We start from the raw sequence: 27,427 nt of genomic DNA on the forward strand, positions 1-27,427 counted from the left end.
AATACAAAAATTTGATGCCTTAGCTTTCCTACTTAGTACATAGGAATAAAGAACACCCCATTTAATAACTAATATTTGAATCAGGGAAGTACCAGTATAGTGAGGGGTAAAAGTAAGTTTACAGTAGTTTTTATGGAAAATAATAAAAGGATAACTAATAATACAAGAATAAACTCTGTTTCATGTACCCACAAGTATAAACCTACTTTTGCCCCACCCTGTACAGTAGGTCCTCGGGTTATGTCGGAGATCCGTTACTATGGTGCGACATAACTCGATTTTTGCCCTAAGTCAGAACCCACCTACATAAGCACTTACGTCACTCACATGGAGCACAGACACAGCAGTAATGAAGTGAAACAGAAAAAAAAATTAAAGATAACAATTCCTGACCTTTACTTGTGGTAAATAAATAATAAATACATAAAGCACATATGTACATACGTCGAAATGACGGAACATTTTTTTATATATAAATAAATGGAGACGACGACGTAACCACAAAACGACGTACATTGAGTCCGACGTAACCCGAGGACTGTATATTTTGGATGAGAAATCTTGAATATCTGTCAGCTGTTGTAGGTAGAGCCTGGAATGTTTGCTAAAATTATAGTTATTAACGTTTACAAATATCTGTTGATCTCAAAAACTTGTCCTTGGTGCACTGATCTTTTCTCAATTTTGACTGTTTTTTCCTCTGGTTTTCTCCACTCTCCTCCGCCCACCCCTCCCCCACACTCGTTTGCCATGCATTCTGAATTCCTTGAAATGAGTCTCCCCAGAAAGCCAATAAAATCGAATAGCAGAGTTCTTAAAATTTTACTCTGATAATCCCTCTTTTTCCTTAGTCTTTTCATGGTTTCTTTTGGTCCAGTGTTACTTTTTCATGGCTGTCAAAATTTGTTTGTTTTTGGCAAAATCTCTCACAGAAACCACAAGAAAACATAAAAGATGTTGGTTGAATCATCATGATAGCAGTTTGGGTCTTCGTATTTCCCATAATACCTAAAATATAAGTATATATAATAGGTATACAGTAAATACCTGTTCTTTGATTTGCTCTTTGATTTCAGATGATTACCTGTTATTCTTTAAAACCCTGACCTGGCTAACTCTTTATTACCTAGTCATCAGTTCATTCCTTCAGCTCATGTTACTGAACCTCTGCCATGAGCTAATTTCTGTTCCAGGCACTGGCCACTCAGCAGTGAACAAAGTTTTGCATTCATGGAGCTTACATTTCCTGATCCAGTGAGTGCTTGGGGAATAAAAATGAAGTTTAATATAATACTAGGACTGTAAATCATACTTAGGAAGCAGTATTTTACATAATGCATTTAAAAAGTCAAATCTGAAATCTTTATGATGTTCCTGGGCTATAAAGATTGTTTTTGTTGGTGGTGGGGTTTCTTTATGTCTTTAAAACTTCCTACTTTTAAACTTTGATAACTTGTGTTGTAGATAGGGAAAACAGCCTCTTAAGAATAAAATGTGAAGATTGATTGCTGTACTATAATGTCATTGTCCAAACTTACTTCGCTCATTTGAGTCCTTGCATCTATTTGTTTTTATAGTTTTCTCTTCTCTCCCTCCACTTTAGGATATGCACTGTCACTTTTCATTTCCCTCAAATGTCTGTCTTTCTAAACCTGTGCTCCTCTTGAAATTTACTGCTTTTAATATCAAGAGTTCCTGCTATGCCCTAGCCCAGTGATGGCGAACCTTTTGAGCTCGGCGTGTCAGCATTTTGAAAGACCCTAACTTAACTCTGGTGCCATGTCACATATAGAAATTTTTTGATATTTGCAACCATAGTAAAACAAAGATTTATATTTTTGATATTTATTTTATATATTTAAATGCCATTTAATAAAGAAAAATCAACCCCAAAAAAATGAGTTCACGTGTCACCTCTGACACGCATGTCATAGGTTCGCCATCACTGCCCTAGCCAGTTTTTCTTGGTGGTTAGAGCATCCACCCTCAGACTGAAAGGTCAAGAGTTCGATTCAGGTACCTCGGTTGCAGACTCGATTCCTGGCCCATTCCCAGCGCATGCAGGAGGCAATCGGTCGATATGTCTCTCTCACATCGATGTTTTTCTCTTTGTGTGTCTCTCCCTTTCTCTTCTACTCTCTCTAAAAATCAATGGAAAAATATCCTCAGGTGAGGATTAAAAAAAATATGCTTACCTTTTTACAATGTAATTTCTCTTCTAGAAATATTTTCTAGTCAGAAATACATAAAACGTTACAAAGTTATCTATTACAATATATTTGCAAAGGCAAAATTTTGTCTAAGTAATGATTAAAGAACAAATAAATGTAATGCAGGCAAAAATAAAGAATAAAATTTATAAAAGTTTATTGCTTTTCTTTCACATGATTGAGCACCATATTGAGATTCTTAGACAATACTAAGAAAAGCGATGTGGATGGAATGGCAGCCTTTGTCCTATGGACAGTTTCTGTTGTGTGTTTTTGTTTTGTGTGTGTGTGCGCTTTCTCAACCTATTTACTATATTTGCCATATTTTAAAAGTACACTGAGGCCCGGCCGGTGTGGTTCAGTGGTTGAGCCTTGACCTATGAACCAGGAGGTCATGGTTCGATCCTTGGTCAGAGCACATACTCTGGTTGTGGGCTCAATCCCCAGTAGAGGGTGTGCAGGAGGCAGCCAATTGATGATTCTCTCTCATCGTTGTTGCCTCTGTTTCTCACCCTCTCCCTTCCTCTTTCTGAAATCAATAAAAAAACCAACATATTAAACGTACACTTGGTGTCATTGAGACCTTATATAAATAAATATCACATAATCCATCCTGTGAGTCCCTTCAAATAGAGCTCATTATCAAGTATTTAAAATTACAATATTTTTTTAGGGCAAATACTTCCAAGGAAAATCAGCATGTGGTGTTGAACTGGGGTTTTATGTACTGTCATCTCTCTCCCTCAGAGTCAGCAAGCCGCTTACAGATGATTCTGAATGAGATTCAGCCACGAGATACTAATGATTATTTCAATCAAGCCAAAATATTGAAAGAACATGATAGCTTTGATTTGGAGGACTTGAATGCCAATGTACCAAATATTGATACTTCTGCAGAAATCAAAGGTAGCTTATATAAAATCAGTATTGTAATCAGTGTTTAAGTTTCAAAGAAAAAAAACGTACAAAATTCTCTTTTTATACAGTAAATCAGACTGCAAATATGTACAGAGCCTTTTAGAAAATGAAGTCTTTTTTTTAGCTTATAAATGATTTATTTGGGGATGAGTTTATAAAACTTTTACCAGAAAACGGTGTGCCTTAGAGCAGTATATAAGTTGCTACAACAGAGCGCCTTTGAGTGCTAAAACCTGTCCTGACAGCCAGGTGATGTAAGAGCAGGGAAGCACTGGGAATTTGGGTTTGGGCAGCAATCGGCTTCTTCCACTATGGTTCCTTGTCTGTTGTGAGTCCTTATAGTCAAGCAGCCTTTTAAAGGAAACAAACCTTATTATTCAATGAAATGTGAGCTGCTCTGTTGTACCAAGCTTCCAGAAATTATAGTTCTTACTGCTTATTTTCTCATAAGTTGTTATTTTATAATTTTCTATAGTGCTACAAAAAATCAGAAGCAATATCATCTTAGCGATTTATTACACATTTCTGCATTCTCCACTAGATGGGGCTATTGTCTTATAAAAATTTCTGTATTTTTTCTTCATTACACAAAATAACATAAATATTTGCTTATTATATTAATTTCAAACAATACAGAGGTAAATATGATTTAAAAACAAATTAAAGTCCTCCTTCATCCCTAATCCCACTTCTTCCCTTTGAGTACATATCCTTTTAGACATGCTCTATGTATTTATGTATGTGTACATTTATCTTCTTAGTTTAGTGGGCTTTTAAAAACACAAATGGGATAACATTGTAAATATTGTTTGTTTATTTACCTTTTAAATTTAATAATTTGTCTTTGACTTTTTTTAATGTGAGTACTAAAATATTTCTAAAACTAGGAAAAGAGAGTAAGGATAATTATAGCTTATTTGCCATGGAATTTAAATATATTTTGAAAGTGAATTTGTATTTTCCTTCGATTTAAATAGCCCTATCCCACTCTTTTACTGATATAACAGCCACCCTCACCAAAATAAGTAATGAACTATAATTGTTATAGTCATATTTTATAGATGACTGAGTGACAGAACTTACTTCATGAATTTCCAAGGTTATACTTAAGTTTTGAAACAATATTGTATTGTATTTTTTAATTTATTTTGAAAATGGCATATTAAAAAAATACTTAACACAATCCCTACTCATAGGACATGCTCAACAAATGTTAGTTATTTTCTCCTGAGTAAATATAATTTATGACAAATTGGTTTGTTTAAGCAGATTATTCTTGGGGAATTATGAATAAGTTTGTTCTAAGAAACCTGGATATGAGCAATCAAGTGTTGCAATAGATTTTTTTTTTTAGGTAAAGAAGAAAAAACATGTGATGTAACCGCTCAGATGGTGCTGGTATGCTGTTGGAGAAGTATGAAGGAAGTTGCTTTACTTCTAGGCACACTGTGCCAGCTTCTACCCATGCAATCCGTGCCAGAATGTTCTGATGGATTACTGACTGTGGAGCAGGTGGGGTAGATGTTTATTTCACCTGGTATAATTTCTGGTCAAAGCACAGATCACAAATTTTTATTTATAACTCAACTTAAAAAAAAAGGAATTATGACTATTTCTTGAATAAAGTCATACAGATATCAACTGAAGAAAGTTTATGGTAGTTTAAGAATTAGACCTTGTGATACATTTCAAAACTATGTAATTTTTACAAACATTTTTATTTTTCTAAGTTATATAAATAACTATGGATTTTACCTCACTTTTAGCTTCAATATTATCATTTTAATTTTAATTAACACATACAAATTTAAATGAAATTATTTAGAAAAACTCTACAAGCCTCTTACATTTTGCAAAGGAAAAATAGCAATACATTGGTTGATTATGGATTTCTTGTCTCCCACTCCATTGATAATAAGTTTGTAGTCACTTGGGCTTGTTGGCTGACTTTTATTTTAAGACCACAAAGTTAGTTCACCATCTGGGACTGTTCAAGTGACTTGAGTGCAGTGTTTACAAGAAATTAGCTTACCATAGCATTTCATTTGGAAATATTTTAGATTTATTAGATTTCTGATTTTTAATTGATTCCCTCTTCCTCTCCATGTGGTTTCAACAAATCCATTTCCCACCATTTTCTAGCAAAGATATGCAACATGTACTTTCATTTTTAACCTTTTTCAAATAAAGATAATTTTTCCCTTAGGGTGTTACAACATTTGAGAACAAAACAAACATTGTACTATGCTAATGCTGATTATTTCTATAATAACCATTTGACTAGTTCCGTGGAAATACTGCTAATATTTTTATTCTCACACTCTCTTAGGCTCACGTGCTCGCATCTGGTTAGCGGCTGGGCTTGTGATGATGTTGCAAGGCCCTGAGATGGAGAATGGCAGAGGGAACAGTACACTGCCAGCATCGTTATGTTCCTTATTCTCTTCCAAATCAAATAGGTGTTAGTGTCTTAGAGTACTTGCAGTCCTTGCTGGTGACTGGCTATAGTGCCAATGCCAACGTATTTGCTGAGGAATCCAGCTATGATTAATGATTACCTCACTGATGGTCACCATCTCACTAAACAGTAAACATATGCTAGAGTCTCAACTTTTCAAGGACAAGTTAAAACATCTAGTATTTTGGGTTTGTTGGATAGTGTTTATAAAAAAACAACAACAAGGGAAACATATTTTGCTTTTACTGTAACTGAGAAAGACCTGAAAGCTTCCTTTGAAAATTATTTTGCCTTGCCATCTTTTGTGTAACACCCAAATCTTATGAATTTAATTTATGTGGGATAACCATGTTAATATTGGGGGTTAATATACAATAAAAGAGATGTGTGTAGAAGAACAGCAGCAACAATAACAAAGAGGCTCTTACAAATCAAAGAACTCTTCTAATGACTGTTTTCTTGAAAAAAAAATTGCATCCTATTTTTCGGTAAAATATTAGTTTCTAGTCTAATGAGGTTTAGTCATTTTCCTATCTCGCTGTTTATGTGGTGACCTCACTTATATAGGTTTGAGAAGAATTAACAACTGGATGAATGATCAAGAATGTCCCCTATAGCACTATTCTGGCATTGAAACCCTGCCTTCTTGGAAAACTTTATTCTTGGTCATGCTGACTTGAAAGAAATGCCTCAGTGTAGGAGCATATTTAGTCAATGAAAACCCGAAGTCTTCAAGAAATTAGTTTTATTCATATTACTGAAGGAGTCTCACTTTTAAACATAAAATTTGTTCTATGAAATTTCTTTAAATTAAAAATACTCCCATGTACTTAAAACGCTTATGAATTTAAAAATATAAATGACTGAGAAGAATGTAATTTACATTGGAGCAGCTGGGCCATGCCTAAGGTCCACCTTCCTTCCAAGGGCATAGTTGCCCTGGCAACACTAGATCTTCTGTGCACCTAGTGCCAAAACTAAGAATTTAAAAGTCAACACCGTAGCTGAGGGTGACCAGAACAGACATGCAGAGCAGAGGCAGTGAAGTGGCTTGTAGGCAGAATGCTACCCTTTGTGGGGGAGAATGTAGAATTTGGATTTCTTATTCCCGAGACCACTAATAACTGTGATCTGCTTTTCTCTCAGTGGATGAAGGAGGCAGTTCCCTACATCCTAAAATACCGATGTTCAGCCTTATGCTTCTCTACTCTCTGCTCACCCTTCACTCTTGAAAAACTAGGGTAATTCTGTGGTAATTTGATGCCTTGAATGTAGGATTTCCTTTATAGCACAGTTCCTTTATGGCCATCTTTATGGCCCTTTGTTAAAGGGAGGACCACTTAAATACCACGTATGTGTGTGTGGTTTATGATAGGCCAGCAGGTAGTGAGATTACAATGTGGAGATTTTTGTTGCCATCCAAGAACTGGAGCTCATTTATAATTCTGAATATTCAGTGCTATGTTCACAAACTATTAGAGCTGGAAGGATCACAGAGATGATATTATCCAGCTCCCTTGTACAAGGGGAAACTGAAGCCCTTGGATGCTACCTGGTTTGCCTAAGATCACAAAGCTGGTTTGTGGCAGCTCTGGGACAGGAACCCAATTCTTCTCCTTTCCAGCCTGTGTTCTGACACGGCACAGTGCTGCTTTTGTTCTGACCTGCTCATTTAATTTTTCTTTAGATTTAATTTTCCCACTTCCCATACCCAACCAAATTTTTGCAAACAACAGGATAGTAAGGCAACTTGCTACTGAACTTTTTAGCAAATGATTCATTTCCCTAAGTCACTTGGGAAGCAGTGTGTCCTCTGCAGCTTCCCCAAGAGGAAAATGTGCTCATTCAGAGGCAGTCTGACTTCCCTCCTGAGAGGTAATCACATGATGAAAGGTCCTTTCATAATGTCCCTGTACAAGAGGCAGCGATCAAACCAGCTTTGAGGGATGTAAGCTGAGACCCTTCGAGAGCGAGCACTCTGCGCAACCTTATCTCGCAGCTTCCTGGCTGGTGTGTGTCTCGGTTTCAAGCTGGATGTTTTGCTGATGGGGAGTTTTTGCTTGATACATGTTGTTGGTCCTCTTTCCAGGGGATATCAGATACCCAGTTCCTACTAATTTTTTTTAAACAACTTCCTCTATCTAGAGTATCAATTCATATATATTTCCCCTAATATTCCTAAAAAGAAGCTTTTGGATAGATTTCTCTGGCTGCTTTCCCCTTGGTAGTAATGATTACCACAGAAATCACATGAATAGAAATAATGATCAACTATTAGAAATTAGGTCTTTTTTAAACCCCTATTTTAGATTCTGTTGTAATTTTCATGATGTGCATGGCTAAGTGGGTTTATGCATTCCCTCAGGTCTTTTGTTACTGTTCTAGGTTTTCTGTAGTGGACCTCAAAATGGGAAATGTTTATTAGCATTCATAAGCCTTAAGAAATTGCCTTTTGTATTTTCTTTTTAAAAGAAATTGTGAAAAAGTATCCCTTCAATTGTACTGAATGCAGGTTCACATTTTTAAGCTGTGAAATGAAGTTATGCACAGCATTTAGTCACCTCTTTATTGACTGTCTTACTACAGGGGTACTGTGGGAACATAAAGAAATGTAACATGTGGTTCTCTGACCTCAGGAGCTTAGAAATATAATAGGGGATTGAAGAAAGTCAGCCTAAAGGACGATTGTTAAAATGGCACATAGTTAAGAATTTGCTATAAATCAAAGAACAAACATTCTAGTAAGATGTTTTAATAACAGAAAACTATTATCTGTGTTGTTATTATGTAAGATAACAACGTTTAGGCATTGAAGAAATCCCAAATATTCGTAAGAAATCACTATAGTAGAAAAATGTACCATTTAAGACATTAATTATCTTACTATAGTGTAAACTTTTATAAACTGTAATGTGGAATTAGAAACTCCTAGTGATATTTCTAAGGTTATAAGAATTGACTGTGACTCAAAGTCAGACTTTATTTATTTATTTATTTATTTATTTTTTTTTTTATTAATCCTCACTTGAGGATATTTTTCCATTGATTTTTAGAGAAAGTGGAAGAGAGAGGAAAGCAAAGCGATTGGTTGCTTCCTGCACACGCCCCAACTAGGGCCTGGGCCGGGGAGGAACCTGCGACTGAGGTACATGCCCTTGACCGTAATCAAACCCGGCACCTTTCAGTCCGCAGGCTGATGCTCTATCCACTACTCCAAAACAGCTAGGGCTTAAAGTCAGACTTTAAATTAAGGTTTAGAATTAAGCATTACACTTTGATGATACAAAACCAAACCAAAAATGGTCATTTATTGTTTGCTATTCTGTGCCAGGTCCTTTGCTAAGTGCTATATGTATAATCTTCTTTTTCTCTCAGAATAATCCTGTGAAGTAGGTTCTAGTGTTATCCCTGTTTCACAGACCAGGGAACTGTTACTTAATTAGTTGCCTTAGTAAGGAGGCCAAGTAGGGACCCTGAACTCAGCCCTCTTGGCTTCAGAGTCTTGAGTCTTAAGCACTGTACAGTGTTTTCGTAAAATGTTCCACATGTGTTTAAATCCTCTTGGGTTTATCTAATTTATAATGAGTGGAATTAGCCTTGATCTTCTGTATTTCTCCCTACTGGCATATGTAAAGGACAAATAAAAAATATATTTACATTTGTCCTTTGTGGGTTTTATGTCTAGATGAGCAGTTAGCTCCCCTAAGTAGACTGCTGGTGAATTGTAGATGCCTAGAATCGTGACATGCAGCAGTACTTCCCTGTGGAATTTCACACCCTGTAAACCCATAAAGCATATTAATATGCCTGTAGAAGTAGGCTTTATGAAAAGTTAGAAAGCAGGAGCTGCTAAACTTAAAAAGACAATGACTAGAACTTAATTTTAAGAATAGAAAGCAGGGCCTTTTTTTGTATTTTTACCTTAATTCCCTTTCAAAAATCTTGAGAGCTATGTTATTTATTAAAATATTTTGTGAAGACATCATCTACGTTAAAAGAAAGCTTTTTTTGAATTGTAAGTAAGACCTTAGTGGCATCTAATAGAAAGTTTTCAGGATATTTTTTCATTTTTAAAATTAAATATTCTGTTTCCTGTTCTGACTGTTGTCATTAATTTTTAAGTCATTTGCACCAGCTGTGTTCCCTGTAGTCTCATTATCCAGTGGAAGGGTGTGGAAGAACAGCATGGCCAGCTGTTCTTAGGCCACACTGCCTTCTGCACTTTGTAATGGGGAGCATCCTTACCTTTCACTGTTTTCTGGCATAAAACTTCGAGGCCATTCAGCCAGGTTTGCTAACCCTGTCATATTATTCTGTATTCAGTCATGTGAAAAGACCCAGTCAAGTGTCTGGCTGGGAGCAGGTACTTAGTAAGTGTTTATTCATTCAGTCTAGCCACCCAGCTTCTTTCCATGTTAGTTATCCTCTTCCTTTGTGGTCCACTCAAGTATGTCCTATTTGATGTCCGGATATGAAGCTTCTTCTAATAATCTATTCCAGGTCAGAAGGATCTTTCATTTCTAATGACATGGAATGAAATGAGCTTCTAGGGGACACCCCCAGCATATTGGTTTCCTCTGAACTGAAGCACTGTGAGGACAGACATCTTGGTTTGTTCTGCCCTATCTCCCCTTGCACTAATCTGCTAAGCATTTGGCAGGGTGCTGAAGTTTTATTTAAAATCTGGATTTTCTGAAGCCAGTACCCACCAAATGTTAATAAAAATACAGCCAACCCAACCAGTTTAACAGTTAACTTGGTACAAAATCTCATCAACAACTAATTGTTAGTCATGTCTTCTTTAAAATAAATGGTCGTAATTGTTATTTGTCTAACCTTGCTTGCCGAAGGGCAACATATAGGAAAGCTGTGTGTAGCCTTTCGGAAAATTCCATGGTTCTGACTCAAAGTTAATGCCTGTCAATTTTCAGTCCTTTGCACTAAATCTTGCCATTCACATTTGTGTGTCTCTAAAAGGTATTTATTGGGAGTTGTTTAATGGGTTGGAGTTTCATTTTGGGATGATGAAAATGTTCTGTAGATGGATAGTGGTGATGATTGCACAACAATGTGAATATACTGAATGCCACTGAACTGAATCCTTAAATATGGTTAAAATGGTAAGTTTCATTATGTGTATTCTAACCACAGTAGGTGTGTGAGGATTGTCACCTTGTGTGATTGGCTGTTGGTGTTGAGTAATATGTGCTAACAAAGAACACTGTGAGATTTGTGAGGCTGGCATAGGGAGGCAGTTCTAATATAGCATTCCAAGATTGCCAACTCTGGAGCCAGACTGCCTAGGTTTACGTTCTGGATCTACACTTCCAGGCTGTGTGACCTTGAATAAGTTACTTGGCCTTTCTGGGCCTCATTTTCTCCATTGTAAAATAGAGGTAATAGTGCTTATTTCATGGATTATTATGAAGATTAAATGATACAAAAATGCTTAAAATACTACCTGTCACACAGTAGAGTTATGGATGGACATCTATCTAGCTCTGAGTTCTAAATGATATTACATAAAACTGTAAATGTAAGCATAAACTGAACATTTATTTCTTTTTAAATTTTGTTTAAAAGGTAAAAGAAATAGGAGAGCACTTTAAACAACACCTTTTACAGTCCAGGCACAGAGGAGCATTTGAATTGGCTTACACGGGCTTTGTGAAACTCACTGAAATACTAAACAGGTAACGCAAACCAATCCTTTTGTGTACATTTTAAAAAGACTAGATATCCCAACCATGTGCTTGAAGTAGCATGTAGTTGTGGCTTTTGATGTTTAAACTCTTGGAAGAAATTGTTTTCTTAGGTTTCATTGTATGATTTACTGCAGACGATTTAGTGAAATGTTCACACTGGGTTTTCTCATTGAAAAGTGATTTGAAGCAAACTCAAAGATTTCGCTAAATATAGCTTTGAAGTTACCATTTCTTTTCTTTAAATGAAATGACTATTTTGTCTGTCTGAAAACTGCTTGGTATGTGGAATAAAATAAGCCCTCCAGGTCTTTGGATTTTTGTGTATTACAGACAGAAAGGATTTTATGGGTGTTTGTTTTTTGGTAGTTTTATCTTATAGGAAAATTTTAAAAGGACAGTAATAGACCAAAAAGTATAAAAGATTTTTCCCTCTTACTTGGAATAATATTTAGGTAGATTTCATATCTTTAGCCAATTTTTTAAATTATTATATTTTTTTACATTCTAGGTGCTGATAATTTCATTCATTCATATACTAGATTTCCTCCAAATAGCGTCTGAGGAAACCTTAAATTACTTAATGACTAAGTGTTCATGGCAAGTGTTCTCTAAATAAGAGGTAGTATTTTCCAGGAAAACATTTCCATTGCCTGGAAACGTTTTGAAATGAAGAAGAGTTCTGCCAGCCTTGTACCCTCAGCAAACATTTTATTTTGGGCTGTTAGATTATCCTTGAATATTTTTGGCACATTTTTTTTTTTCACACTCCTGGTAAAAACATTATAAAACATTTTGTCAGTTATGGGCTGCACAGAATATCTTTAAATGATATGCTAAAATATGTTCCCGACTTTAAACTACTGATCTTGAAAATATTTTATTACCTTTTCAACTTATTCTTTCCACTGTAGACATGACTTAGGAATATCTTTTTTCTCACAACACAACATACTTTCCTCTCTTAAAATCAATTAATAAGTATATATTGAACACTAGTTGTATGCCTAGTACTGTGCGTGGTTTGGAGGATATAATACTTCTTTGTAAGACAAGGTTCCTTTTCTCAAAGAGCTTATGGTTTAATTTGTGAAATAAGCAGGATGAAATTCAAAATACTTAACAAATAGTATTTCTTGGGCACTGACTGCTCAGAACAGACATTGGTATAAGCATCCAACATCGCTGTATGTACGGGTGTGTGTTAGCTGAATACCAACCTCAAAAGTGAGACCAAGATAAACAATCTAATATAATTATCAATCCTGGTGTGAAATTTACAAATTCTGTAGGAATATCAGAGAGAGAAAGTAACGGGGATGGGCTGGTAGGGCTTAATGGAAGAGGTGGGATTTGTGCTAATGGATGAGTAAGGATTAAGTAGATAGGAGGAGAAAGGAAGAAACTTTGTGAGCAAATGTTCAGAAGCTACAATCAGCATGGCATATTGTTAGGTGAATAAATAAGCCAATCTTATTGTAATGGTGATGGTGGTGGAGTTTACTAGGCAATATCGTACAGCTGGATAGATTGAAGCCAAATTATGGATATCTAGAAAGTAGGTCTGCTATAATAGGGATGGAGAGAGATATTGAATATTTTTAAATCTGAAACAGATAATAGAAGGGATGCATTGTAGAATAGAGAAATAGCAGTAATGTATGACACAAGCTCTTAGTTGTGTTTATATTCATTCCATTTATTGGCAATGAAATTGTATGAAAGCTTCATCTCTATAGTAAAGAAAAGAGTATTTGCTCTATTAACGTATCTCTCTGACATTTTTTTTTTTATCCTTACCCGAGGATATTTGTTTCATTGATTTCTAGAGAGTGGAAGGGAAGGAGTAGAGAGAGATGTAAGGGAGGAAGGAGGGGGAGACATAAGGGGGGGAGAGAGAGCGAAAGAGAGAAATACCTACGTGAGAGACACACATTGATTGGTTGCCTCTTGCGCACACCCCTACAGGGGCTGGGGAACCTGCAACCATATGTGCCCTTGAACCCATTATCCTTCAGTCTTCAGCCAGTGCTCTAACCACTGAGAAAATCAGCCGGGGCTCTCTCTCTAACTTTCGTTGTATAGATCAAATAAAATAGATATTTTTGAAGATCCTTTAGCATTGTAAAATGTTCTATAAATGTACACCATTATGAGGTTGTGTTGGTTGTGGTGTTCCTGTGTAAAGTAGTTTTTTGTTGGAAGTCTTAGGTTATATGGATTGTAATGATAGATTGTAGTGAGGAGAACCTGGAATCAGTTGAAACAATCTAGCTTTGAGCTGATGAGAGCTCCTCTGTGATGGTGGCTCTGGCAGTGGAGGTAAAGAAGTGGCATCTCAGTTAACCTTCAGCCCCATACAGTAATAGCTCTCCATATGATGTACTGACTGCTTAGAAGGAGAGCTGTGGACATTGTTTTATATTTCATGATGATTTGATATGTCAGGAATTAAGGAGTTTCAACTGGGTGATTCTTCTCAGGGTATTTACCGAGTTCAGTTGATGGCATTCAATTGGCAAATGAGCTGATCAGGAGCATCCAAGACAGCTTTATTCACATTTCTGGCCATAGCATCCAACATTGCTATATGTGCGGGTGTGTGTTAGCTGAATACCAACCTGGAAGGTGAGATCAGCACATTTAAACAAGATAAGAAGGTTGGTGGGATAGAAAATTGGGCCTAGTTGAGACTACATGTGGCTTCTCAGCATGGCAGTCTTAGGGTAATTGAAATTCTCATAGGGCAGCTTATACTCCCACCCCCCACCCCCACCCCCCACCCCCAACCCCCAACCCAGAGAGAGTATGCCAAGAGAATCAGGCAGAAGTTGCATGGTCTATTCTGACCTAGCCTCGGAAGTCTGACGGCATTGCTTCAGTCACATTATTTCGGTAATAAGTGAGTTTTAAGTTCAGTCCAAATTCAAGGGGAGAGGAATTAGACTCCACCATTTGATGGTGAAGTGGCAAGATCATACTGTAGAAATGCACGTGGGGTTAGAGATAGTGTAGTGGCTATCTTTGTAAATGCAGACTGCTACTTGAACCACTGAACGTGAGTGATGGAGTTTCCCAGGCAGTCCACACTTGTTCCTGTACTTTAATTCTTGGTGACCAGAAAGGTGGATTTGATATTAACAAAGGTAAGGAAACTGAAAAAGAATTAGTTTAATAAAAATGAATAAATTTGTATGTGTTGAGTATGAGATTATAATGGCTTATGCTTGTGGAAATATTTGTCAGAACTTGGAGATAGGGAATTTGGTTATGTAACAGAAACAGAGATGTAGATTTAGGAATTGTCACCATAAACATCATAGTTAATAGGGAGGGTGTATAAGGAAAGGAATAGAGGACCAAGGACAGAGACTTTTGGGCAAGTATGCTTTTTGGTTGAATGGTACAGGTGAAGGCATTCCAAATATGGAATGGGGAGACTAGGCAAGGCCCAGGACCTGGTATCTCAGCCATTCCTCATGGTTGTCAATACTGGATTTTAACCAACTGTTGTGAGTTCTCAGCTGTTGCTTCCAAACCAAGTGGTTCTTGATCCCTCTGGAGACAGTTCAGGTCTGCTGAACAGAATGTTTTGCAGAGAACATCTTTACAGTATGTGTGGCTTCCTTTTGTTTGGTTATTATTTTTTAAAGGAAATGTGTTTCTTTTGGATCCTTTGAAAGCTTTTTATAAGCTCTTAACTTAAGAAAAAGTTATTTAGGCATACAACATTTAAAACATTTGCAACATTTATTGCAAATCCACTGAGATGGAGGCCAACTGCTGGTCACCTCTTGAAATCCAGCTGTGTTAAGGAAGGAAGCACTTAAAGAGATTAATGGATAAATAACTGAAGAGTTAAACATGAGCCACATTGTTTGAATTGGTTTTAATTGGATTATTCAAAATGTCGTCAAATGTAAACTGACTTTACTACTAAACAATCTGTTAAACGGTTCACTATTGAACTAATTAACTATTCACTATTAAATAATCATCTACAAATAAGTAGGAATGGGAAGCACTTCTTTTTTCTGGAAATTTTTTTGAAAGCAGTACTTACACACACACACACACACTATGTATATATATTTAGTTAATTTTCTAGAATCTGATTTTCTTATATGGTGCTTTCTCTTTAGCATTTGGTAAAATATTCATATTCTCTTTTAAAAAACATAATTACCAGCCTAAACATTTGATTGGAGTGGTTAAATGCATTAAAGTCATAACTCTAAAATCAAATTTCTGACGAAATTCATACTTGCTTGTTTATTCTCTCTGTGACCTTAGTATTTTAAGTTGTTTTTTTTTAATGAAAACGAACAGAATCCTAAACTGGGGTGGTAAGCTGGGGAATCTAGTGTTCATTTGTTTAACCATATATTAAAAGCTTAATTTTAAGGGGACTAAATTACTGACTGCAAGTCTAAATCTAATAGGGAGGTTTGTGAATACTTGATATTGTCGTACTCTTCATATGTATGAGTTGCTCTACTAATTGAAATGTAGTTTAACCTACAAATATTTACTGCAGTAATTACAATCATTTTCACATTATTGGCTTGAAAAAATGAACTGCTGACATTTAGCGGTTTTTGTCATAAAAATGCTAGTGCTGACTGGTTGTCAACAATTATGGTGGACAGTGGTAATTTAAATATGTGTTGAAACTTTCCTCAGTTAATTATAGCTACTACAATTCAAATAAATCCAACAGAAAACATCTGACAAACAATTGAAATGTAATAACGAAAAAAAATTTCGTTATTGGAGAATGAAAGACCAAGTCTCTAAAGAATATGCAATTGAGTAAGAAATAAATGTAGAATTTAATGTATAAGATTTGGGGAAAAAGTCATTCAACTCTAAATGAAAGAATATACCATCTTGTCTAAACCTTTATTCTTTTCATCTCCTTTGGCAAATGTGTTTAAATAAGACACTTTTTATTCCTGAATGTCCTATGAATTTTAGTTGTAGTATTAATTAAATAAAGAATAACTAAATGATGAGTCACTCTGAGAAGCCATATTAATTCTTTAGATAGAGAGAAAATTCTTTAAATTTTTCCCTTCTATAGTGGATGAAAAGGATTAGGAGAAAACTGAAATGTCTTAATGTTTAAATTCTAAATCTTTGTGTTTTTGGTTTGTGACCCCTGAATTTGTGTTTTTAAGCCCACTCCATAATTGAGTGAGATATTACCTTCTTTCTAGAACTTTAACTACTCATTTTTAAAGTTCTCATAGTAATACTAAGTCATTTAGACACAATAAAAAAGGAATCTTATTTTTAAAAAGTGACCTCTATTTCAGCTTTATTAGTAAAGTCCCAGAGTTTTTAATATTAATTTTTTTCTACTTGATCTCAAGGCATGGTTATATTAAATATGAAGAGAATCAGTAATCTGGTACATTCTTCTAACCACTTTTAAAAAATATATACATATTTTTAATTGATTTCAGAGAGGAAGGGAGAAGGAGAGAGAGGTAGAAATATCAATGATGAGAGAGAATCATTGATTGGCTGCCGACTGCATGCCCCTTTCTGTGGATCGAGCCCGCAACCCGGGCATGTGCCCTGACTGGGAATTGAACTGTGACCTCCTGGTTCATAGATGGATACTCAACCACTGAACCACACTGGCATGGCCTAACCACCTCTTTTAATCTACCATATTTTGCTCTTCCCTCCATGGCCTGGTGGTTGGTAATTCCATTTAGATTTGGTCATCGTTATTGCCTGTGCCTGTAGCCAAGGCTCCAAAATACCCCCCTGATGTTTTAGCCTGTAGTTAACCTCAACAGTACTCGATATGAGGGAGGTAAAGATGGCTTTTGTTGATATGTAACTTTCTCATTGGATCTCATTTGGGCAAATCATTTTTCAGGTGTAGAATTTCTCCATGCTTCAGGGTTCTCTTTAAAATGTGTGTGCACAGGCACACAACTTTCCTGCACATCTGTCACTGTTTATTTTAAGTGAAATAATAAACTTGGGCTTTTAAATAATAAACATAATACTTGACTAAAGAATGAATGGAGTAGAGAATTGAGCTTATGAAATAATTGGAGATTGGAAAAATCTCTAAGTTAGGAAAAATAATATACCCAACAAGTTTTAGGAAATGAAGGTAACATTTCTCAATTACCAATAGTAATATAACTAATCAGAACTCAACAAAAAGTAGCTCTGTGTTACCATACTTAGGTGAATGGATGAAGCCATTCGAAAACCACTTTGTAGTCAGGGAACCTGATTTATTGGCACAAAATAGTCTAATGACCAATTAGTTGGGTATACAGAATATGTAATTTGATTTTGGTCTGTGGTTTTATGCTTATCTTAGGAATACTTATCCACTATGAGTGAGATAGCTTTGTGGATAGAAATCGGACTAATCTGTTTATGGAACAATAATTTGCTCTAGTGATCTGCTCAAGACAGTACAAAGGCCTAAATCCCAGCCTGGCCTGGCCTGTTCATTCCTGTTGCTTTTAGTAGGAACTCAGGTCATTAGCACTTAGCAAAGAGGGGAAAAAAATCCTCAACAAAACCCTCTGCCTGTTTTCTATCAGCACCCCTGCCCCCCTGTTATTTTAAATTTCTACTTAAAAAAAAAATAAAATGTAAGTTTTATTTTTTAAAAATTTACCTTTATTGTTTAAAGTATTACAGATGTCCCCTTTGCTGTTCCTCCCGCGCCACATTGATCCCCTCCACCTCGCACCCGCCCCTCCCAGACCTTCAGCACACTATTGCCTGTGTCCATGGGCTATGCATATATGCAAATAAGTTTTTGTCTGTGATGAACAAGAAAACCAGAGTGGTCTGATTCCTCCCACCCCCACTCTTAACCACATCTCCCTTGGAGTATAGAGAAAAGAATATTGAGATATAAATTAGACCTGAGTTCCATCTACCAACTTTTGACGCTAGGAGAGCCGTTTATCCCCTCTGGCCTGCTGTATCCTCTGATAAAGTAAAGGGTTCAGCTTTCCAAGTCTGCTTTCAGCTTAGCCTTCTGCTCATTCATTATACAATGCTGCTTTCTAGTTTTTTGGTTTTTTTTTTTGATTTGGGGAGTCTGGGGATTTTGGGTATGAAAGATTGAGGGAAGTTGGATACATTTTTTAGTAAACTTCCCTTAGAACTGGTAAACTAATCTCTTAGGAGTATTTTGTGGATTAATATCATTTAGTGAGAGTTGTTTATGAAGAACCTTGAATTCCTTGTAAGAAAGTTACAGTTTTTATGATGTACTCAGAGACTGAAGACACTGCATATTTTGTATTAATTTGACATGGGAGTGAAATAAAACAAAGGAGCCTTCAGACAAAGAGGATGTCTGCTCTTTTAGTGGAGAGGCACTCACAAAAGCAAGGTTGGAATTCCCCACGGCTGTGCTTGGTGACTACATAGAGTTGGCACAAAGAACCAAGTCCTGCCTTAGTAACCTTTCCCTTTTCCTTGCCGACACCTGGATTGTGTGATCAGGAACCAAAACCAACAACTAGAGTTTTTTGCATTGTTCTGGAGAACGTTGTCTGCTTTCATTTTTACCTCTGAATTCCTTCATTATCATAAACACCAGCAACTCTGGAGTTTTGAAATCACTTCCGTATAAAGTAAGTTTTCCTTGCTGGGGTGTAAACAGAACTTCATTGACTAGTCACAACTCTAGGTTAGGCGATTGTGTTTTTATAGGCACAGTGACTTTACCATTGCGAAGCCTTCAAGTTCTAGCCTTCCTTTTTTACACCTGGTTTTGCAATCGCCCTAACTGAAGGCACAGAGAATGCACAGCAGTTGGCACCAACACTAGCTGGCCCTTATTTAATAACTCCACAAAATATTTCTCCAACTTCTATTGTGTGCCAGAGGCAGTGTTAGAAGCACCCTGTTTGGCCACTGAGAGAATGATGTGGTAGGTGAGAGTTGCTGTGACCCTCGAGACAATTTTTAAGGTCTTTAACTCTGTAGACCTAAGAGAATCATATGAAGGAAGACCTGAACAAGGGCTAAGGCTTGTGTGGGGTCATGATGGGTGTTTTGGGGACATTCTCATGAGGAGCTTTGGGTACTTATAGAATTTAGTGTCATTGCTTTCTCTGTTTGTTATAGTAACCCAGGTAATAATATCTCATTGAATTTCAAAGCATTTTAATAATAGTTTTTATTTTCATTATTAGGCACTGAGAAATCGAGTGATTTGTCAGCAGCCACATAACATGTTTTTCAGTGTCCTCTATTTTCATCTATATGAAGGAATAAAACTCTTACATCTATGTTTGTATATCAGACCAATACTATTCCCCCTTGATTGCGTGTGTATCATTTACTTTGATATGTGATATGCGGTGTTTTAGGACTCTAAATGTGTTATTCTGAATAACCAGGCTGAGAATTTATTATTTTATAAAGTACTAGAGGCCCAGTGCACAAATTTTTGTGCACTCGGGGGGGAGGGCAGGTCCCTCAGCCTGGCCTGTGCCCTCTCGCAGTCTGGGACCCCTCGGGAGATAACGACCTGCTGGCTTAGGCCTGCTCCCAGGTGGCAGAGGGCAGGCCCAATCCCTAGGTGCAGCCCCTGGTCGGGCTCAGAGCAGGGCTGATTGGGGAGTTGGGGCACTGCCCCCTGTCATGCACAGAGCAGGGCGGATCGGGAGGTTGCGATGCCACCCTCAGTCATGCTCAGGGTAGGGCCAATTGGGGGGTTGGGGCACAGCCCCCTGTCACACTCAAGGCAGGGTCGATGGGGAGGTTGCGGCACCACCCCCTGTCACGCACAGAGCAGGGCCAATCGGGGTTAGGGCGCTGCCCCCTGTCACTCACAGAGCAGGGCCCATCAGAGGGGTTGGGGCTCTGTACCCTGTCACGCACAGAGCAGGGTCGATCAGGGGGTTGGGGAGCTCCCCCCTGTCACGCACAGAGTAGGGCTGATAGGGGAGTTGGGGCACCGACCCCTGTCACACACAGAGCAGGGCGGATCAGGGGGTTGGGGTGCCACACCCTGTCACACTCAGAGCAGGGCCAATGGGGAGGTTATGGCTCTACCCCGTCACACACAGAGCAGGGCCGATCAAGGGGTTGGGGCGCCGCACCCTGTCACACACAGAGCCGCAGGGCGATCAGGGGGTTAGGGAGCTCCCCCCTATCAGGCACATAGCAGGGCTGATCAGGGGTTTTGGGCGCCTTCCCCTGTCACGAACAGAGCAGGGCAGATAGGGGGGTTGTGGCCCCACCCCCTGTCACACACAGAGCCGCAGGGCGATCAGGGGGTTTGGGTGCTGCCCTCTGTCACGCTGATCCCGGTGCCGGGAGGCCTCGCGGCTCTGCTGATCCTAGTGCTGGGAGGCATATTACCCTTTTACTATATAGGATAGAGGCCTGGTGCATGGGTGGGGGCCGGCTGGTTTGCCCTGAAGGGTGTCCTGGATCAGGGTGGGGGTCCCGCTTGGGTGCCTGGCCAGCCTGGGTGAGGGGATGATGGCTGTTTGCAGTTGGTCACACACCCTTCAGGGTGGGGGTCCCCACTGGGGTGCCTGGCCAGTCTGGGTGAGGGGCTGAGGGCTGTTTTCAGGCTGGCCGGTGACTGAAGCTCCCAACCGCTCCTTTTTTTCTTTTCTTTTTTTTCTGGGCCAGCTTTAGCTCTGAGGCTTGGCTCCAGCTCTGAGGCCTCTGCTGCTGAAAGCAGGTATCTGGTTTGTTTGGGTTCTATAATCAAAACACTGTTTCAACTCCAGCTTTGAGATCCCGGCTGGCTGAAAGCAGGTTTCTGGAGTTTGTTTAGATTCTATATTTGTAACAATGTTTCAAACTGCAAGCTTAGAGGCCGGCAAGGCAGGCGGGGAACGTTGGCTTCCTCCGTCACTGAGGCAAGCAAGCCTCATGTTTGCTTCAAGCTGCCTGGCTGCCGGCCGCCATCTTGGCTGGCAGTTAATTTGCATATCACCCTGATTAGCCAATGGGAAGGGTAGCGGAGGTATGGCTAATTACCATGTTTCTCTTTTATTAGATAGTATTGTTTATAATGGTGTTCGTTCAAATAGAGATGGTGATTTCTGATGATCCTCAGCTTGAGTAAACACATCATTTACTTTATATCAAGACTAGAGGCTTGGTGCACGAATTCATGCCCAGGTGGGGTCCAGCTGGCCCACCCTGATCAGGGTTGGGCCCGCTGGGAGGAGGGCACACGGAGGTTGGCTGCCGGTCCTGCCCCCAATCGGGCTGGTTCGCCAGCTGCAGTGCATGTTGTAGTGACCAGTCATTCTGGTTGTTCCAGTCGTTCGGTCGCTTGGCTCTTATATATATATATATATAGATTTGTGACATATTCTGGTTTTGTCCCAAAACAAACTCTCTCTCTTGCATTATTTATAACTATTTTAATGATTAACAAGTGAAAAATAAGGCAGGAGAAATAAGGGACCTTGGTAAGGTAAAAGTTTATCAACAATCAACCAGTAGATAAAAAGCTTTGTTTTTATTATTGATATTTATTTTTCTTGACCAAATAACTTATTTATTTGAATGAATTTTCATTTGGAGTTGCTCTTAACCCTGTTAAAATGAAGGTCTGTTTGTGGGAAAGGGAAAAGATTTTCTTTCTTCTTGTGCTTGCTAAAAGCCTTTAGTGATAACAGCTTGGTAAATTAATTATTATTTAGGAAATGAAGATATTGACAGATTGAATTTACATATAACTAGTTTCCTGGCAATTGAATCTCGGTGATTTTTCTGGGAATTTTGCTTCATATTTTGGCTTTAAATGTACTTCATGTTTAATATATATTAGTTGCTTTTTGTTTGCAGGTGAAATAATTTCTGTAGGCCAGTGGTGAGTCATTTAGTTAATGTAAGAAAAACAGTTTATTAACAGTAAGTAAGGTCTCCAGTTGCCTAAGGGAGTTGGAGTACCTCCAAAATGAATGAGACACAGTTCATCTCAGTCGGTTACAAGTAGGTTATCTGCTGCATGGATTTTCTTTTGGCTATCTGAATTCTTCAGCTAGCTTTCCATCCAGATCACCCAGTTTATATAAAATCTACTTTAATACCCATCCTGATGGTAGATATTCAGGGATTGAAATCAAACTGAAATGTAACCTAAAGATGATTAGGAATGTGTTTTCTTTCTTAAAAACACAATATTCTAGTAATACATTCAAAAGCCAAAAAAACATGCTTTCTGGATTATGTATAATTTGAGATTTTTATTCGACTGCTCCCTTCCTAAAGCAGAGTGTAGTGCCAAACAACTCCTGGGTACCTAGTAGAGCTGATTTTCTAAACGAGTGGGTTAAATCTACTGACGGAAATAATGGAAAGTTGATAGTATTTGTATCATGAACCAGATTAAGCCTGATGTGTGACTGAGCATTTAGGGCAGGCACCTTGGAATAATGCCTTTTATGAGGCAAGGACTTTGGTGTCCATCTACATTTTAATTCTCCCTCTGCCACTTATTAGCTATATAACCTTGGGCAAATTATTTAATTCTCTCTCTCCCTCTCTGTTTCTGTCCCTCCCTTTCTCTCCCTCCACCTCCCACTTTTTAAACTGGATTTTAAAAAGCAGTAGGAAAGATTTGAACATATTTATAAGTATAGTGAACACTTTAATCAACAGTTGTCTATCTGGAGAAAACATTCTAAGCAGAGTGAAAATCAGGTGCAAAAGTTGAGAGGCATGGACTGAGGGTATTTAAGGAACAGCAAGTAAACTATTTGTGACTGGGGTAGAGTAAGAAAGGGAAAGAGTTGTTAGAAGGTAAGATAAGAAAGCCAATGAGGACTAGATAGTATAAGACATAGTAAGGACTTTGGCTTTCATCTGAGTAAAATGGGGAGCCATTGGGTTTGTGAACAGAGGAGTGTCATGACCTGGCCTTTTAAAAGGATTATTTTGACTTCTGTGTTGAGAATAGTAAAAGCAGAAAGACCAGTTAGGAGGTTACAATATTATTGCAATTCTAGAAAGAGATAGTGATGGCTCAGAGATTGGTGGTGATAGTAAAAAATGATCTGAATCTGGATATAATTTGAAGGAATAACAGGATATGTTGACAGATTTGGTATTTGAGAGAAAGGGGGACTCCAACATTTTTTGCCTAAGGTGTATTATTCATAGATTAGGATGGAGAGGACTGTGGGTAGAATAGATTTTGGAGAAAGATGAGTTTAGTTTGGGGCATGTTAAATTTGAGATGTCTGGTAGACACCACATTGAGATTGCTTTGGGTTTACTTAATTTTCCTAAAGTATGTCCTTTAGACTTTCTTTTCATGTTGGTCTCTGGAAGGCAGACTTACACACACATACATACACACACATATATATTTTGTATTTTTGTTTTTCTGTGTACTATTTTGGGTGCATTTTCCAGGAAACTATCTTTTAAGTTATTCTCTAGAATTCATTTTATCTGTTATTTTTTTTTGATTAATTAAATCTTTATTGTTCAGATTATTACAGTTGTTCCTCTTTTTACACCCCATAACTCCCCTCCACCCAATTCTCACCCCACCCTCCTCCCTCACTTTCCACCCACTGTCCTCATCCATAGGTGCACGATTTTTGTCCAGTCTCTTCCCGCATCTCCCTCACTCTTTTACCCCCCAAGAATAGTCAGTCCACTCCCTTTCTATGCCCCTGATTCTATTATAATCACCAGTTCATTCTGTTCATCAGATTATTCACTTGATTTTCAGATTCACTTGTTGATAGATGCATATTTGTTGTTCATAATTTGTATCTTTACCTTTCTCTTCTTAAAGGATACCTTTCAGCATTTCATATAATACTGGTTTGGTGGTGATGAACTCCTTTAGCTTTTTCTTATTTGTGAAGCTCTTTATCTGACCTTCAATTCTGAATGACAGCTTTGCTGGATAAAGTAATCTTGGTTGTAGGTTCTTGGCATTCATCACTTTGAATATTTCTTGCCATTCCCTTCTGGCCTGCAAAGTTTCTGTTGAGAAATCAGCTGACAGTCGTATGGGTACTCCCTTGTAGGTAACTGACTGTCTTTCTCTTGCTGCTTTTAAGATTCTCTCTTTGTCTTTTGCTCTTGGCATTTTAATTATGATGTGTCTTGGTGTGTTCCTCTTTGGATTCCTTTTGTTTGGGGTTCTCTGCGCTTCCTGGACTTGTAAGTCTATTTCTTTCACCAGGTAGGGGAAGTTTTCTGTCATTATTTCTTCAAATAGGTTTTCAATATCTTGCTCTCTCTCTTCTTCTGGCACCCCTATAATTCTGATGTTGGTACGCTTGAAGCTGTCCCAGAGGCTTCTTACACTATCTTCGTATTTTTGGATTCTTTTTTCATTTTGCTTTTCCGGTTGGGTTTTTTTTTTTTGCTTCTTCGTATTTCAAATCATTGACTTGATTCTTGCGATCCTCTAGTCTGCTGATGGGAGTCTGTATAATATTCTTTATTTCAGTCAGTGTATGCTTATTTCTAGTTGGTCCTTTATCACAACATCGAGGGTCTCATTAGATTTCTTGTAGGTCTCATTAAGTTTATCGACAGTTTCTAGAAAATTCTTGAAAAACCTTAAAAGTTTGGTTTTGAACTCTATATCCAGTAGTTTGCTTTCCTCCATTTCTGCCATTTGAGTCCTTTTTCTTTGTCTACGCATTTTTTATGCTTCCCTGTGTTGATAAAGTGGTTTTCTGTGCTAAGTGTCCTCTAGGGCCCATTGGTTCAGCCTCCCCAATTACCTGAGGAGGACACTTTTGGTGCACCCCCTTGTGGTCTTTGTGCACAGTCTTGTTGTAGTTAAGCCTTGATTGCTGTAGGTATCACTGGGAGGAATTGACCTCCAGGCCAATTGGCTGTGAGAATCAGCTGTGTCTGCAGTGGGAGAACTTCTGTGCTGGAGACTCCCCTCCGGGGCAAGACTTGCTTTAGTGGGGCTTTGGTGCTCACCGAGTCTGCCCCCTGAGTGTGTCCTTTATGGTTCCATGGAGCTGCAAACTGGATGGTCCCACTCTGACCTCTGGGTACACCGGCTCCTGGATCTCTAGGGAGGTGCTAATCTAGCCTCTGCCTTAGGCTATCCAGCTAAAGCCTTTCTGTAGGGCTTGGGCGGGGCGGGTCCCACAGGATCAACAGGGCAGGGCTAGCAGTTATGGCTGCTCTCAGAGGCCCCACTTCTCAGTGTCCCGGCAATTGCTGTAAGCCCCTCCGAGAGAAAGCTGCCTTCGAGTTCTGACTGATGCCCGACAGTCCCGCTTCTCCCGTATGAGTCTGGGTCCCCAGAGACTCGCCAGATACTGGCGCTCAGAGCCTGAGACTCCCTCCCGATTGAAAATGACAACCGTGCCTTCAGCTGCCAGCCCGCTCCACGTGTGCCTCTGTACCTTAGTATTTTATTTCTGCACTGCGCCTCCTCTGAGTCTCGGTATGCTTTTCTCTTTTCTTCTAGTTGTAGAATTTCCACTCAGCCAGCCTTCCTGTGGTTCTGGATGATGGCCGTTCCGTCTTTTAGTTGTATTTTTGAAGTGGTTGTGTGGGGCAGCAAACTCCAGTGTTAACCTATGCCACCATCTTGGTTTCTCCTCATCTGTTATTTTTTTGAAAGTACATTTTTTGTCTACGGCCAGACCACCCTGAACGCGCCCGATCTCGTCTGAAAGTACATTTTCATTTCCAATATTTCCAGAATCTTTATTTTCATATGGGCTTGTTCTTCAGTACTGTGTGTTTTGGATAATTTCTTGCTCTTTTAAAATAGAAGTTATCCCTTCATTTATTTATTGAATATTCTAAAGTTATTTTAAGGAATAGCTATTGTTGGGCCAGATAGGTAATATCTCTTATCTTATATATGGCTGGGGGACCAGGACTGGCCTGGGAGAGATGCAGAACTAGGAATCAAGGGAATCATAGAAATAAAATCCAACACGGAGTCCAAATTGGAAACCAGTCAACTGAGGTATTCTGTAGAAAAGCTGATATGATCCAGGGGAATTACAAAGCAGAACAAGAAGGTCTGGACTGGATGGTAGAAGTTGGTGCCTTGAGCATTTCCCAGAGTTCCTGAGGTTCCTGGTTCCTTGGCAGTGGGCAGAGAGGGCTCTGTGGAGGGCATTTTGCCAGCCTTGACCTTGGTGAACATTCTTCTGACATTTGTTTTCAAATTCCCCAATTTAACAAGGAGCATTAAGTCTTGGTATGCAACACTCAAGCGAATGAATAGGGCTGGTCAACTGTTTATAGTTACAATAACCCAGAATCCAAATTAGGGAATTTCCTCTATGCCTTTACATAAAGTATTTCCTCAGTCATCTCATCTCCTACTTCCTTAACCCCACATATGTGGGCCTTCTACCATTCTGCCTACACATCCTTCAAAGTCCAGCACAAATTCCGCCCATTCAGTGGCACTGTACTGACCCCTTGTACACCTTGTGCCTAGTAGTTGCTCTAAGTATATTGAAGCTTCAAGAAAGGAAAGGTCCTTGTGAAATGCAATATTTGGAAATAAGTGTGGAGACTATAAGCAAATGCTGAGTTGGAAATATGGAGGGGGAGTGGAGATGGGGACCAGTAAAGTGAACAACTTTACTAGAACAAAAGATCTGTGCAGAAATTTGGAAAAACTTTTTTTTTAAAATATATTTTATTGATTTTTTACAGAGAGGACGGGAGTGAGATAGAGAGTTAGAAACATCGATGAGAGCGAAACATGGATCAGCTGCCTCCTGCACATCTCCCACTGGGGATGGGCCCACGACTAAGGTACATGCCCTTGTCCGGAATCGAACCCGGGACCCTTTAGTCCACAGGCCGATGCTCTATCCACTGAGCCAAACCGGTTTCGGCATGGAAAAACTTTTAAGGTTAGATTCAACTAGAAGGGTGTGGGCCAGGTCATAGGCAACCTTTCAAGCTGGAAGATTTAATCAAGATGGAACATGAGTTAGATTAAGATTTGTTAACAGTCAAGAGCCATTGTAAATTCAGGGAAGGAAGGATGTTTCATAGTGAGATGGCTTACTCTGATCCCAGACCCGACTTCTCTGATTGGTTGGTTTTGGTAGAACCTCTATATGCCAGATCTGTGACAGTGTTGGGGAGTATGACTGAACTAGTATTTGTTGTACTGGTATTTTAGTGCACTTGAT

General features: G+C 38.6%; 1 protein-coding gene across 6 annotated transcripts in view; it reads left to right on the top strand.

Moving 5' to 3' along the window:
• THADA (THADA armadillo repeat containing) overlaps positions 1-27,427 on the top strand; it is a 299,278-nt gene that overhangs the window by 41,080 nt on the left and 230,771 nt on the right. For all 6 annotated transcript variants that reach the window (XR_004971855.1, XM_036334726.1, XM_036334724.1 and 3 more), the window contains exons 20-22: positions 2,958-3,116; positions 4,483-4,640; positions 11,170-11,279. Coding sequence is in view for 5 of the 6 variants with exons in the window: in XM_036334726.1 (XP_036190619.1) it covers positions 2,958-3,116; positions 4,483-4,640; positions 11,170-11,279 (427 nt within the window). In the remaining variant the exon portion in view is untranslated. The remainder of the gene's footprint in view (positions 1-2,957; positions 3,117-4,482; positions 4,641-11,169; positions 11,280-27,427) is intronic.

This window comes from Myotis myotis, unplaced genomic scaffold, assembly GCF_014108235.1.
Source record: "Myotis myotis isolate mMyoMyo1 unplaced genomic scaffold, mMyoMyo1.p scaffold_m19_p_14, whole genome shotgun sequence".
NCBI lineage: Eukaryota > Metazoa > Chordata > Mammalia > Chiroptera > Vespertilionidae > Myotis > Myotis myotis.